The 16,039-nt window shown below is 32.9% G+C and overlaps 1 protein-coding gene across 1 annotated transcript; it reads left to right on the top strand.

Annotated features, from left to right (window-relative positions):
- Window positions 1-442: 442 nt before the first annotated feature.
- On the top strand, window positions 443-1,115 carry LOC120251180 (E3 ubiquitin-protein ligase RHA2A-like). Its single transcript, XM_039259717.1, has one exon. It carries the CDS (start codon window positions 480-482, stop codon window positions 936-938), a length of 459 nt encoding a protein of 152 aa, XP_039115651.1. The 5' UTR covers window positions 443-479; the 3' UTR covers window positions 939-1,115.
- The last annotated feature ends 14,924 nt before the right edge of the window (window positions 1,116-16,039 follow it).

Genomic DNA, 16,039 nt, shown 5'->3' with positions numbered 1-16,039 from the left:
TTACTTTTTATAGGATGATATAGAATATTATATTTTTCACAAATGTATAAAAGAAATACTGTTTATAAATATATAAAGAGTAAAAGTTCTTCAAGTCCGTTCTTATTACTGAACGACACATATTACAAACTATTCATAAAAGTAATAGAGTGAAATTACAATGGAGTTACTTTATATGGAAGGACCAACTTAGCTACTAATGGAAATGAAAAAAGGAATCCAACTTGCTTTATAAAAATTATTAAATTGGCCCAAAAAAATTTTCAGAACATTAAATAATTAAATTAAAAAAAAACACTTAAAAAATAACTGGCATGAACATTGAAAGTCTTCCAAGACATCATATAAAAGAAATTGACCATTAAAAAAACAAATAATAATTAAAGGGTCAATTTAAAAAAAAAAAAACCAATAGAAATATATAATTAAACTATAAAATAAGGTTATATACGCAAAAATTTCATTAACTCTATACATAAATGGACCCATCTTCATTCATTCTTCATCCCCAAGTCTCCCCCAAACCCTTGAACAATCAATCAATGGGGCTCTCAAATGGCCTCAGTGAAGCTCCAACAAACTCAATCCCACTCCTTCTCATCATCGCCGCCGCCGGATGGATCTCCTCCATAGTCCGCTGCCTCCGCCTCTTCTCCTCGCCGTCTTCCTCCTCCTCCGCCATCTCGGCATCACACGGTCTTGCTAGCCTCATCGCTCTCGCCGAAACCCTCAACTCTTCTCGTCCTTTCTCTTATGACGCCTCCGGCGAGGATTGCCTCGTTTGCCTCTCCGGCCTTGAGGCTGGAGATCGTGTTCGGAGACTCGCATGTGGCCATGTTTTTCACTGTGATTGCTTGGATGGATGGCTTGATGAGATGAATCTTAGGTGTCCTTTGTGCCGTTCTTCTCTTGTCTCTTCTCTTCAGCATTATCATTAACTCCTTTGTGTGTGTGTGTGTGTGTGTGTGTGGGTGGGGGGAATGGTTTAAACTTTTCTTTTTTTTGTTTTCTTTTAATTTTTATGTAGTATTTGTTTTTGTTTTTAGTTTTTGTGGCTGTGAGTTTATGTATGTTGAGGAATAGGAAACATGAAATATTGGGGTTATCTTTTTCAATTCCTTTTCTTTTTCAATAATCCATTTATTTTCGATTGTCTATATTAAATTATTATCTGGTAGCTTTTTTTTTAAAATTTTATTTATTTATGCTTGGATAGGTTGTGAAAATAGAAAGATTCTCGCGTCAAACTAGGGGTGTTGTTCTGGAATGTTCTTCAACTTGTCCAATTTTACTATAGACTCCTCTCTATACTCTTCCAGAATTCTATATAAATCCATAAATAGCTTGTAAGCTCTCGGAAATTGGCATTCGGTCCTTATTTTAGCATAATGTCTACTTTAACTCCCCCAAACTGTGGCTGTGAAATCTCTATTTTGCCCTTTTATTTGTAAAAAGTAAAAAGAATTGAGACCTTGAAACTGCCGGTCTCAGTTCCCTCTTTCTCACCAGCACAGAAACAAAGGATCAGGATTCATAAAAATATGTTTGGGTGGACTTCTGCGTTCTGTGTATTGGGTCTTCATGTGTTTAGTTGTTTCTATCTCAGTGGTCCTCAATATACTTTGAGAGTTTTTTTTTAATGTATTTCCTATATATTTAAAGCTTTCCCCTGTGTTTTTTTAAGTATCAAAAGTCAAAGTTTCTCAAGAGTCTGCATAAATGACCAAATGGTTTTTTTTTTTGAAATAACATAAATACACATGCAATTATTTCCCTTTAACTGACTAGCCTAAGTTTTGGATGGTTATTAGTGTGTGTTTTTTTTATTTAACTGAAAGGAATATTGGCTTTTAAAAGCTATTGTTCTCCTACAATTTATTTATTTATTTTGGTCCTAACCAACATTGGATGTTCATTTTTGGGTCTTTTGCTATTACTACCAATCACGGATTCTTTGAGAAGAGCTAAAACTTTTGATTAAAATTGCAGAACTTGGATCAAAAGAGACTTGAATTGTGTTCCCTTGAATTTTGAAGCCGCCCCTATGTCAGAAGCAAGCCGAAGAAAAATATTGAAGGTGGGGACCCTAATTATAATCAATGTAGATTGCTATTTAAGCAACGTTGTCCAAATAATGGATGATTTAAAGTTGCGAATGACCGATCACCAATTAGAAATTTTGTAGTAGACATCATTTGCCCACTTCTTAGAACTCTCAATGATCATTCCAGAGAAGGGTATTGTCATGCCCTAACTCTAGTCGGACATGTGGTGCGTGATTAGCAATCGCTACGACAACAAGGAGAGGGTCTCACAATGCCACTACCTTCGAGTCACCGTAAGGCTCAACACATAATCTACTATCACAAATTTACTAAGGTAGCGTTTGGTTGGATGTAATTCTAAATGCAGTGGATTTCTAGTTACAATTTAACTGGAAATACTTCGCTTTCAAAATACAGTGCAGTCAAATCTTGTGTTTGGTTGGATGTAACTGGAATTACTGTATTATAAGATATTATGTTTGTTTGGAAGGATTTGTAAATCTGAAATTGGAAAACATGTGTATAAGTGTATGTATATGTCTGTGTATATGCATATATGCATATATATACATATATGTATATGAGTATATATACATGTATAAGTATAAGTATATGTGTATATTTGTGTGTATATACATATATACTTATATATACCTATATATGTGTTTTTATATATGTAAACATACAATATATAGGTATATCTAGGGAATGTATATACATACATGTATGTATATGTATGTGTATTTATATATGTAAACATACTATATATAGATATATCTAGGGAATGTATATACATACATGTATGTATATGTATGTGTAGACGTATATGTGTATATATGTATATGTGTATGTGTATATGTATAGATTTTTGTATATGTATATATATGTATGTATATATACACATGCATATATACTGGTTTTGAACTCCCGGGATTTGGTTTTACGGTCATTTTGGCAGTAAACCAAAATCCCTTAATGATGTGATTTCAAAAACACATGAAAAATGAAATACATCAAAACAAACACCGGATTTTAAAAAGGTAAGGGATTTGGAGTTACATGTAACTCCAAATCCCTTGAAACAAACACTACCTAAAAGAAGGAGACAATTTACTAAGTTAGCTCTTTAAAGAAAGGCCATTACTCTATGAGGTTTTTCCTCGACAACTTAAATGTAACTCAAAAGGACCCATGGTTGACCTTGTAATTAACGGCTATTGCAATCACTAGCAATTCAACATTAGCATCAAAGAAGTGCCCTACCTTAAAATAGCAATTGATCATAGCACATTTTGACCATTTCCCTTTTTACCTGAGCTATACTATTCTAACACCTTACCTACTAAGGAATGCTACCGTTGTGCTACAAATGGGTACCGAGTAGGTTGTTCACTAGTTAAGATCCATGATGATAATAGCTATATAATCAAATATGAATATGCCCATTGAATAGGTTATTGACTTTTCCATCAAGTTTGAACTACTTTACAAAGGTAGTAAGCTATCTTCACCATTATGATATATATATATATATATATATATATATATATATATATATATATATATATATATATATATATATATATATATATATATATATCTCATATATTTATCACCCTCATTAATGTTTAGTTATCCATCTTCTTCACCCAATCAAGGAAAGCTTATATCTTCCTTTTTTTTCCCCAGGAAAAATCCCCACCTTCCCTTCTACACAGAAGGCCTCTACCTTTCCCCAGTGCTAAGCTTCCCCATCTTCCCTTTCCCAAAGAAATCCATCATCTTCCACTACCAAGGTATATTCCATGTCTCCCCACCTACGAATGCCCCTCAGTTTCACCTATTATAGAGGTAAGCTACCTACTATCCCCAATTGCTGATGAAAACCTTGGAAAGCTTCCCACATCCACCTATTGGAGAAAAAAGTTCTCTACATCCCTCCTCATTAGGGAATCTCCTTACTTTTCCCACTAGCAAGGGAATCCTCACCTTCCTTGTACCAAGGGAAGACTTCAACCTTCATATACTAACAAGGGAATTCCTTTACCTCTCTCTTACTTAGGGGAAAACAATGTTATCAAAATTGCAATTTAAGTCATAAAATTATACTATTCTACAACTCAAATAGTTAGATCATAGGGAACTAACCATTGTTCTTTAATTAATTAATTGTAGTTTTATAAGATCTTCATATTTGCAATAGAATCAATGGAATCAGTTAGAATCACTACGCCAACATGATTCTAATGACTCCATGAAGCCTATCCAACATGATTCATGAATAAATATATGATTAAATAAATACATGATTGATGATTTCAACCTTTATTTTTTATCTAAAAAATAGATAATTTATATTTAACTCTCCCTCCACACTCAACACTTACTTTATAGTTATCTCTCTCACGACTCATGTGCACAAAAGCAACATAGGCTTAATTTTCTTCAATCCTCATCAGAATAGCTCCTTGTCACTCTCTTTGATCATTATTGAGGTTTTATCTCTGACTTGATTGGTTTACTGCACCCTACGGAGCTTCAAAAAGTGAGCAACTATTTTTAGTTTTCACCATATTATTTTCCTTTTTATTTGAGCTTTATTAAATATGTTATTGATTATTGACAAGTGATTAAAAAAATTTACTTATAACTTAAAGCTCTTTAAAAACAATCTTTTTATTTAAATAAAACACACGTTTGATGATTGTTATCTTTGCATTTAAATTAGGATTCTATCATCTATGATCTACTCTGCTATTTATGATAAATTATTATCGAATCAACATGCCCACTTTTTAATCAAAAAAATATAAAAGGAATAATGCAGTTTGTCAAAGATTAGATCATGGTTGGGAGCAAGATAAGAAAATTGATAAGCATGCTAAAAACGTTGAGTGTAGAAATTATGGGAATGTTTATTTTGGTTATATACTTCAATTTAAGCATCATTCTCCTTGCACACATCAAAATGTTAAATTATGTTCTAAAGTACCTAGAGATTATAAGAATAAATTTCTAGGCATCTTAAAGGTAAATTCAATAGAATTTGAGAAAAGAAAAAGGGAAAATGTATGGACATAAGAGATGGCTCAAATGAATATCGTTAAGAGATAAATAGCAAGAAGGGGAAGGGTGGTATGGATGAAGTTGTTAGTAGGAAAAAAGGGATCAAACAACTCTAAACAAGTAATGGAAAAAATAAGAAAGTGAACAAGTACGTCAACAAATTACTTTGGGTTTTTAATTTATACACCGGTGCTATTCCTTTTAACATAGTGAATTATTAAGCCGTTCCATTTAATGATTGAAAAAATTGGAAAGTATTGAGTTAGACTTAAACCTCATTATGAGATAAGAGTTATATTATTACAAAAAGAAGTATTTTGCATTTTGAAAATTCTTCAAGAGTATAAAGACGAGTGGAAAAAGATAGGGTGTATGTCAAATAGTTGGACTGACACAAAAAGGCTATCAATTTATGATTTTATAGTAATTAGTCCAGTGTGAGGAACTAATTTTTTGTCATCCATTATTACTGTTGACATTTCAAACATTACTGAAAAGGTATTTTAGATGTTATCTGCTATTGTTGAGAGGGTTGAAGAAAAAAATGTTGTGTAAATAGTAACTAATAATGCATCAAACTAGAAGGACGATGGAAAAAAGTTAATGAATAAGAGAAAACATTTATATTGAACATTATATGCTGCTCCTTATATTAACTTAATGTTGGAGAATTTTGATAAAAAGAACTTGAAATTCATAGTCATTCAAGTAAGAAATCTAAATCATTTTCATGCTTTATTTATAGAAAGATGATAGGGACGTAAGTGTACATATCGATCGTGTAATAAAGTGTGCGTAAAGAAAGATGTCGGTCCACAGGAAAGAATGAGATTACTAGTACTTACTCTAATTCAGAAAATTAGCCTAATCAAAGAGTAGTAATGTGTGTGAACAAAAGAAAACAAAAGTAAGGAATACAAAAATAAGGAGGAAAAGTCAGGAGAAGAAATGATGTCTAGGCATAGCATCCCTCCAAGGGTTTTATAAAAAATAAAGTTGCTTATGTATACAATCCTATTTGAACTGAGAGGTTTCTTAAATCATACTAAACCATTCTTTCAAGGGTGAAGAGTAACTAAATCGGTGCAGAGCTGATACAGTCATCCACACAATTGCATTAACACTCCGTGAAACCTCAATGTGAGCTAATGAGAGTTTCTTAAGTAGATAATCTCTCTTACGAGGAGAGATTACCCCTAATCTGAATACATAATAAAAATGCGATTTCTTCCTAGAATATATTCCACATGATTGTAAAGAGCATGGAGATACTCATCAACTTGCTCAGGAGATTGAGGGAGATGGGATCTCCAAAGTACTCTATTTCTAGGCTTACTCACAATTTTCTCTAATTGCGATATGTCTATATTAGGTGGGTATTTCTACTCGTCACAAAGCACATCGAGTATGATAACTAGGACTTTCACCACAATAGCAATCAAGCATTCAAACACGCAATTAGATTCAAATAGAATGAATTGCAATAATGAAAATAAGTAAATCACATGAATCTAATAACCAATGTCAAAAGATAAACCCTAGGGTTCAATTATGCCAAACATCTAATATATTAGCCCTCCATTAATGGAGGGTAATTATCCAAGTTACATGACATGAAGAGAATAGAAATAAATATAAAACCCCCTTCTGAATCACTCCAGAAGTAGATCACTACAAAACTCCCAAAAAAGCTTCCACAAATGCCACCAAGGTGATTCTTGAAGGCTACGATCTTCCTTCCCTTGGTGATAGATCCAAATCTCCTCCAAAAGTTGCCTAATATGCCCTAGAGATCTATCTCCTTTCTTCCCTAGCCTCTCCTCCAAAAGGGATTGAAGATTGAACAAAAGATGCCCTAAAAATTCTTATCATGTTTATTTATACTTGGTTTCTTACGGGCTGCTTATGGGCGTAAGAACGTGGTGGTAAGGAGCTGGAGAAGATGTGTCACAAACCTTACGGGAACACTTACGACAGTAAGTCCCATCCATAAAGTCTTCTATTTGTGTTACGGTCTAACTTACGGCCATAAGCACTAGACCGTAAGCTTCACTGTACTGACCTTTGCGACTGCCCTTACGGACGTATGCTATGGCCATAAGCTCCCTTGGATGGTCTTTACTGGAATCCTTACGGGCGCAAGTCTTGAACATAAGTTCCTCTGGTTTGGCTCTGAACTCTCCCTTACGACCATAAGCTAGGCTATAAGCTGCTTGTAAGCCATCCTGCTTACTTTGTCCTTGTTCGATTGATGCTGAGAGATCTCCAACTTCTTCGTTTAGGGTTTGGAGTGCTTCTTTTGGTTATCTCTCATCTTTAAGTGCTACTCGAAGCCTGAGAATGTAAAACACATTATGTTTAGCACCAAATTCCATAATATGATCCTAATATAGGCCAAATGAGTGTACAAAATGATATGAAATAATAGAATATTGTACACTTATCAAAAGACTATTTTTCTTAATTGGATCAGAAAATTCACAAAAGACAGAGAGCTTATTAGACTAGTTGTTACTCATTTTGCCATTCCAGATTTGACATTGAGATCTTTTATTAAGTTAAGAGGTCCTTTGTTGGCGATTTTTGCATCTTAAAAAAGAGTACAAGCATATTTGCATTAAATGTTAAGTGATTTCGGTAAGGTGTTCATGTTTAAAAGTTCCATTGCCTCTGGTCAAGATGCTTCGCATCATGGACTCCAACATGAATTTTGCAATGGGTTTTATAAATGATGCGATGGAAAAATCAAACGAAAAAATAAAACAAAACTTCAAGAATGTGAGAAAAAAAGATGAGTTTTTTATTTTTTAATAAATAACATTTTTTACATTTCATGTTATTAGCTTATTTGAGTTAATCTTACTGATAATTGCTTTATTTCTTATGAAACTATGTGCTAATTATTGATATTATCAATTCTTTTTGGGAAGCTCAATTACATTGACCTTAGCATTCTATTACTTACTTCTTGAGTCTTCGCTTTCAATATTGTGCAAACTTTGGACCTATTTCAAAAATCAAAATGGAACTCTATGATTGTCTAAATAAAATGGTTAGTTATCCCATTGAAGTGTGAAGATTGATTTACAAATAGACGATTTCAAAATGCAAAGGACCTCTTTAGCTTACCTACTACAATTTAAATAAGAGAAAAGATATATTCAGGATTAATTCTATTAATTTTAAAATATCTCTTGAATGTTAAATTGCTAATTATTATTTATTTTGTCCGTGTGTGCGTGCGTGCGCGCGCGCGTGTGTGTGTGTGTGTGCGCGCGCGTGTGTGTCATTTTAATCAAATAGTGTAGCTGATTGGTAGGACTCATATGGAGATGAAATTCTTGAATTACAAAATCCTCACCATTAGGATACTAAGCTTAACTTGTACTTCTTATCAGTATGATCTGACTTGGAGTACATTTCAGATGATATATTTAAAAAGTTTTCATAGATTTTTGAATCTTATTAAAAATTACATAATGTATTTTGTTATGCACTTAAGTTATTGATAAGCTTTTAGGTCTTAAATAGGTACATGGAAAATGAAGAAATCATTTACACCAATATACAATTTGAAACTAATATTTTGACATGGGGAAAAAATTAAAATTAAAAAATGTAGAACCACTGTCTTTATCTGATCTCGTTTTTCATAATGAGTTGATAACAGAGAAAAAGACCCAACTTAATCACCATAATCATCACTTAGAAAATGATGATGAGGATCCTAAAGTAAAAGTTAACAAAAATCATTTAAAAACATTTGATAGTGGCGCTAATCTAGCAAGATAAGAGTGTTAGGATTATGCCCTTAAATGCCAACGAGGATACTTGTATTAGGGCATTTTATTTGTATTATACATTCTTATTATTATTAATAGGATTCTAGTTTAATGTTTCATATAAATCTTGTAATGCCATTTTTAATTAGTTTTAAACATCATGGTCCATGTGTATTAAGTTAAACCTTCTACTCTTTATGGGATAAGGAGAAAAGCACTTGAAGGTTTTAGTACTTATACAATTAAATAGTTCATAAATCAAAGAATCTCTAATTGACCGTTAAAGATACATAAAGATTTGTATGACATATACTTTGACAAAAAGTGTTAGTTAAACACTATGGAATAGTGGGAGAATATGTCATAAATACATCACTGATGTTGGTGTATTTGAACATGATTCGCACAATCTAATCACATGGGTTTTACTCTTTGACAATCAGTGATTGGGATTGTTGGTTATGATCATATGACCTTAGATCTGAGGTATCATGATCACAATGTGCTTATGATGTCTAGTTTGTTACTAGAGTTGTTAGGCTCAGTTAACCTTTTGGTAGGACCAACCATAAAATACGGCTATATCGGGCAAGTAGCAGTTGTGAGTGATCACCAAGAAGGAATTTTTTCTCTTAGAAGTAAATGAGTTAGTTTCCTATGAGATTATAAGTATTTGAGATTAGAGGACCTTAGCCAAGATAGTCAAACTAATCGTGTGGACATGAAGGGTAGTTTAGTAATATTGCTCTATTATAATTATTTGAATATGATCGAGTTCAGTGAGTTTGACAATTACTATGGCTCTCACTCAATTGAGAAACAAGAATGAAAGGTTTAGACACATATGGTAATCATAATCAGAAATGTTAGTAATGATCGACTCATTAATGTTCAATTGGGCCACGACGTGGGGCCATGGCTTGGCTAGGTGTCACCCATGTCCTTTGGTATTCTCCCATTGCCAATTAAAATAAACCTAGAAAGTTACGTTTAAAGAAATTAAGAATCAGTCTCATTTTCAGTGCAGGGATAAAATTGTCGATTTATAATTTTACTTCATGGGATGAGTAAAATTATAAATTGGTTTATGGTTTTTGTCTTTAAGTTTAAATTTGATTAAAATTTGATGGAGTCGATTAATTAATCAAATTTATAAGGACTTAATGACAAAAGTGGTTTTAGATACATTAGAACTCATATTTCTAATAGAACTTCAATGATAATATTTATCCTGTTATGAAATTTCATATTTCAAATAGGACTTCATAATAGAATAATATTTATCATGTTTTATGAAGTCTTTACAAATATGACTGCTCTCTAACCCTAGAAAATATTAATTGATTCTCTGGTGAGAAAATCCCCAATCTCTCTTCCTTTCTAATCCTATCCGCTATTTGGAGAAGAAGAGGAGACTGTTTCTTAATTTCGGCTTGTGATCTAGATACGCGAGACTTTTGTTTGGTGCTAGAAGATCTACGACAATCCGATCACCAATTTAGCACATCAAAGGAAAAGTTTAGGAAGATCAAGAGGTAATTTTTTAGACCTTTCAATTAAATTAAGGTGTTTATTAAAACAATTAGATTATATCCCAAATTTATTCTTGCTTTCGCATGTCTCTGATGATATTATTTAATTTTGTGATATTGACCAACGGTGGCATCAGAGCCAGGTTAATTAATTTAATAAACACTAGGTTAAATTATATAATTTCATTAATGTTTAATCGAAAGAAAACATGATAATATTGAAATTGAATTTATGTATGTTTTCTTGATTTCTTAAATTAGGGTTTTATTAATGTTTTATTTTATAATATTACATGTGATAAAATCCTTGAAATTTAGATTGACAATAATAATAACAATTGTTTTAATAATAATAAAAAATTTGCACCTGCACGGACTCGGCGTGGCCTCATGTAGGGTGAATCTCATAGGCCCTGCGTTGGCCAGTGTACGGCGCTACGTAGTGTGCTGCATTGGGTCCATGCATAGAGCTGCACAATGTTGCATGCAGGCCTTATGGGGACCCATAGCCAAGTGCACATCTCCGCACTATATGTAGGGCATGCGTGGGTTGCTCGTAGAGCATTGTGCACTAATGCATAGGGCCCGTGTTAGCACGTGCATTTTTAATTTGTATTCTTAATTTGTATTATGTATTAGTTATTATTAATTTTATTATTTATTTATTTATTTATTTATTTTATTTAAATAAATAAATTGAATTGACACCAATGTGGAATATATGATTGTTTGATTTTGATGTGTTGAATGGATGAATGACATTTGATCATGAATCTTAATGCTTTTATATTTATTTTAATTTGTGTTTATATATCTTTGGGCCATATTATGTCCAATGTAATTTTCTTTAATTTTTGTAAAAAAATAGATTGCATCTTGGATACACTATTTGTTAATTTTAGAGAAAAATATAATCAAGCGACACAAGGGTCCAAGACTACATGGAGCAAGAGGCTATTGATTTAGGTTAATCTTAAAGAGTTATGATCGTATGCGTGTGATTCCTTGAATATGTATGTATGTCATATTATATATATATATATATATATATATGTATATGCTTAATATGAATGTGTGACCTAATTAATTACATGTAAATAAATTCTCCCAAAAGAAAACACTAAGTTGAAGGGCATGGGATATTTTGACTCTCCACCAATCTTTGGATGATTAGAGTTATGAGGGTGCATGATATCATCCCCGTATGAGGGGGTCTTGAATTCGCTTATAACTTTAGGAACCATTCACTTTTTGCCTAAGTGCTATAATTATCATGATTTAATCTCATTCAAACAATAATTGATTGTTTTATTTATGAAACCTAAATATACTAGAAGTGGGCAAATATCAATTTATGAAAACATAAGATTACGAATCCCCTGGATCTTTCATGTGATGAATTCTTATTTTTTGTATCTTGTCTTAATGAGTGAGTTGTTATCCTAGAGTTTGTTTTGTATCCAAAGCATTTCCAGATAATAATTAGGCATAAATAACCTTACCAATTTACCATATTTTTGTGAGATTTATTTAATATTAGATTCATTAAGTATTACTACTATTAAGATAGTAAGGTATATAATATATTACTAACCTATAAACAAATCATTGTTAAATGACATACAATATTCATTGTGTAATCTTCCTTAAAGTTTCTCTTTTGAGTTCATCTATTGCTTCCTTATCAATCTAGATGATGACTAATCAATTATAGAAAGTAATAAGAATAGATTTAATAAATAATTTAAAAACATTATGAATAAGAAAGATAAAGAAAGGTTTGAAGTTTTGTAGGCCCCCACCATCTGAATAATTCCATATTTTTCTTAACCTTCAAAGTAACACTTGAACCTTAGCCTTATCATGCATCCTCATTATAAACCGCCCTATTTGTTTCATTAGATATCCCATTGAGCATCACTCCTTGCTATCGTTTAAATTAGGTTATGTCATATTTTCCATATTTGGTTAGCTGTATACTTGTTGTTGATCTAATGGAGGTTAGAATATTTCAATTTTGAAGTTTTTTTATATGCTTTCAATTGCAAATAATACATTAGAAATAACATCTTTTAGATGTTATAAAAAATTTCTCTATGTAGAACATTCCTAGTCTTATTTATATTTTTTCCATTATTATCAAGAATCAAAATCCTTAATCCTGCAGATGATGTAACTCTTGACAAAGTAACATAAACTTGTCCATGTGAGAAGACAGGTCTAGGTAAATATAGATCTACTAATTTTAGTGTTTGCCCTTGACTTATGTTTAGTGTTTTTGCATATAAAACTCTAATAGGGAATTGTCTCCTACACATCAAGATAGGCCATTTAGTATTTTTCATAGACATAATGATTCTAGGAATGTAAACTTTTTCACCTATATTAGAACCAGCAATTAGTCTTACTTCTATAATATTTGGACAGAGTTATGTAACTATCAATCTATTTCTATTGCAAAGCTCATTTATTTGGCTTATATTTGTTATGAACATAATAACAGAACCTAACTTTAAAGTTAGTTCATGGTTAGGTTTACCTGTGAACTTTAATCTATTGAGGAATTCAATTGAGTATAATATTTCATGAGCTTCAGCACCTGTTGAATATTTTGAGATATAATCTGAGCTTAAATAGGATTTTTGTAGGAGTTTTTATTCTTTTGATCATTACTTCATTTATTATGGCAACAGTTTCATTGTATGCTGTGATAATAGCTCTCTATCTAAGACAGTTTACATTTGTATAATTAACTTAAAATTGTGGATAGATAGCATTAATAATTGATTCGGATTAATCTCCTAAATTGTGTGTCAAGAATTCTTGTGGAATTTCTATCCAATCACCTTCTTCATCATAGTTTATGTCAACAGATGGAACTTTACCATCACCAATTTGTAATAACCAATCTGCAAAGAAATGTAGTTGAAGTTTGCCTACTTCATCAAAGTTGTTTGTTGAAGACTCATATTTGTTTGGAGCTTAAATACTTTGTATTGATTCCATAAGTGAGAATGTGTAATAGCTGCATTAATAATATCTGATCTAGTTCCATGTTCTAGTTCCATGTTGAATGACTGGTAAAGTTTGGCGAAAATCTCCACTAAGAATAACTGTTTTTCCTCCATAAGGTTGTCTATGCTTCTAGATTTGTATTTAAAAGAAGATCTTGCAAAGTTTTACTTAAAGCTTCAAGGCAAGGTTTATGAATTATGGGCGCTTTGCTCAATTAATTGTGCTAATTGAGTTTGTTTATTAATTCGACATATATAATGACAATGGCTTATGAGTGTCTAAATTATGCAAATATGTAAGAATGCAAGTATGCACTTAATACTACAATTGATCCGTTATACCGCAAGTGTACCGATCGTCAAGTAATACCTCATAGGTGAACACAAGGTTCATACTTCCCTAGGGATGGTGAGAGGCTCCGATTACTTCATTTTCACTTAATCAATAGCCTAATTGCTTACGCCCTTTTTTTAGTTCTACTTATACAACATTATTAAACAATACAATTGGAGACAATGTTAAGCACACTTAGAAGGAGTTGGAGATATGTACTAAAGTTATCTTGATTATTAATTATGGTAGGTGTTAAGTGGCAATCGTCTTCTAGGTTCAAACCAGGGGAATTCAAAAGCCTAATAGCCCCAATAAGCCATGGTGACTAGGTCTAAATCACTAGGAACTTAAGATGGAATCTCTTCCACCCCAACCTCCTATGTTTGCCTTAAGTACGGGAATCCCACAATAAGAGACCAATCAGACCCTAAGCCTAAGAGACAATCAATCCCTAATCTGGAAACCTAGCTAAGCTTAACCTCTTTAAACATGCATAGATGTATAATGGCATGGGTGTCATCAATATGGGAGCATATCCTCCTCATCCACATCAACATGTAATAATCAATTAAGAACATGCAATGATTACGAAAACTAGAATAATTTATATTAATCAATCAAGATTCATAAATAATAACCTTCCCTCGAATTAGGTTCTTATGGATTATATAAAACAAAGCATTTAATGGATTAGTAGACTAACTCCCTCCAATAGTTCTCCGAAGACGGGGATTAGAGGATCCCAAGATTGTCGGATGATGTGTGTCACTCACGCCCCTCTGATGATGATCTTTGAAGATGCCTATCAAGCGCGATCTTCTCCGATAATGCTTATTGACGTACTCTTGGGAAATCCTCCATAATCCATTGGAATATGGAAGAAACTCCCTCTCCCGCTGCTCAGATTTCCAGAAATTCGATCGTCCTAGCTTCTTCAACAAAAGAGTCTCCTCGAATTTAGAGAATACTGGGGTATTTGTAATAATTAGCTCCGTCATGGCCTCACCATGGGCATTGTGATGCCCTTTATGAGTAAGTTGTTGCTTGGGCTCAAAGTCGCATCCTGGCACGGTTTTTGGGCGTTATGTGTCTTGACAATAGCCGTTATGGACTTCACAACGGCTATTGTGAGGTTGTTATGGCTTCTATATTCTACTAGTGAGCTCATGCTGCCACAGCCTGATCACGGTAGTTGAAAGTATCGACAACAGGCGTTGTGTGTTTCCATAACGCCCATTGTGAGTTGTGGTGTAGCCTTGATTCTGCAACTTACTTCATTTTGCTTCAAAACGCCCTCGAATTCACTTCCTTCTTCCTAAACAGAAATACAAGTCATTGTGAACAAAAGGATAAAATTTTGTATTATTGAGATGCTAAACAAATACAATTTCATGCTAAATATAGTATAAATGATATAGAAAATATGATCAATTTAGCACTTATCAAATATCCCTACACTAAGGATAACTAAGTATGGAGTTTTAGTAGTACGGGGGAACAATCAAATGCCAGGTAGCATGATTATTCCTCTACAAAGAGTAGTCTACTCTGCGACAAAAAGTACTTTCTCAAGTGTCAGTCTCCTGGTCCAATATCTTATAGTTTAGATTGTGTAAAGAAACTTTTTTAGGGTTTCTTTAGTCTCAGTCTTACACTTTTCATAGTTTTTATACATAATTACCTTTTTTTCTCTTTTTTGTTTGTGTTATTTTCACAGTCAGTAGCTTTTACACTTTCCAAGGAGCAGCCGTCTCTCCCACTAGGGCATACACTTCGTATCCTATTTGTTGGGAGTGACTACGCTGACACACCCCTTGCGTGAGTATACCGCAAGTGCATGGGTTATTAAAGTAATAAAGTATTTTGCTGAGTGGGTAGTCGTATCCATAGGGAATATTGCTCAGAAACACAAGTATTGCTATTTAACTATAGTGAGAATGATTGATGAGTTGTGTGAACAATATCAAGGTAAGGGAAAATAAAGAAAAGTAAAGGAAAGGAAAAGAAAGGAAAAGATGCAATAGAAGTAAGGAGAGGGCAATCTATATAAGATGAAGCACCCGGACATTGCTCACTCTAGGACTATTGTTTAAAGTGCAAGACTAATCATTATGCTTTCTAACTGATGTTTAATGAGTCATGGAAATCCTAAAACACGCTGTCCCAAACCTAAGGACAATCGTAACTAACCATACACTATGCCCCAGCGGAAAGGAATACTCTTGACGCCTTATACTACGTGGGGTTACAAGAAGCTCTGGGGATT

Source organism: Dioscorea cayenensis, chromosome 20, assembly GCF_009730915.1.
Source record: "Dioscorea cayenensis subsp. rotundata cultivar TDr96_F1 chromosome 20, TDr96_F1_v2_PseudoChromosome.rev07_lg8_w22 25.fasta, whole genome shotgun sequence".
NCBI classification, from domain to species: domain Eukaryota; kingdom Viridiplantae; phylum Streptophyta; class Magnoliopsida; order Dioscoreales; family Dioscoreaceae; genus Dioscorea; species Dioscorea cayenensis.
This window is presented reverse-complemented; position numbering and strand designations above follow the sequence as displayed.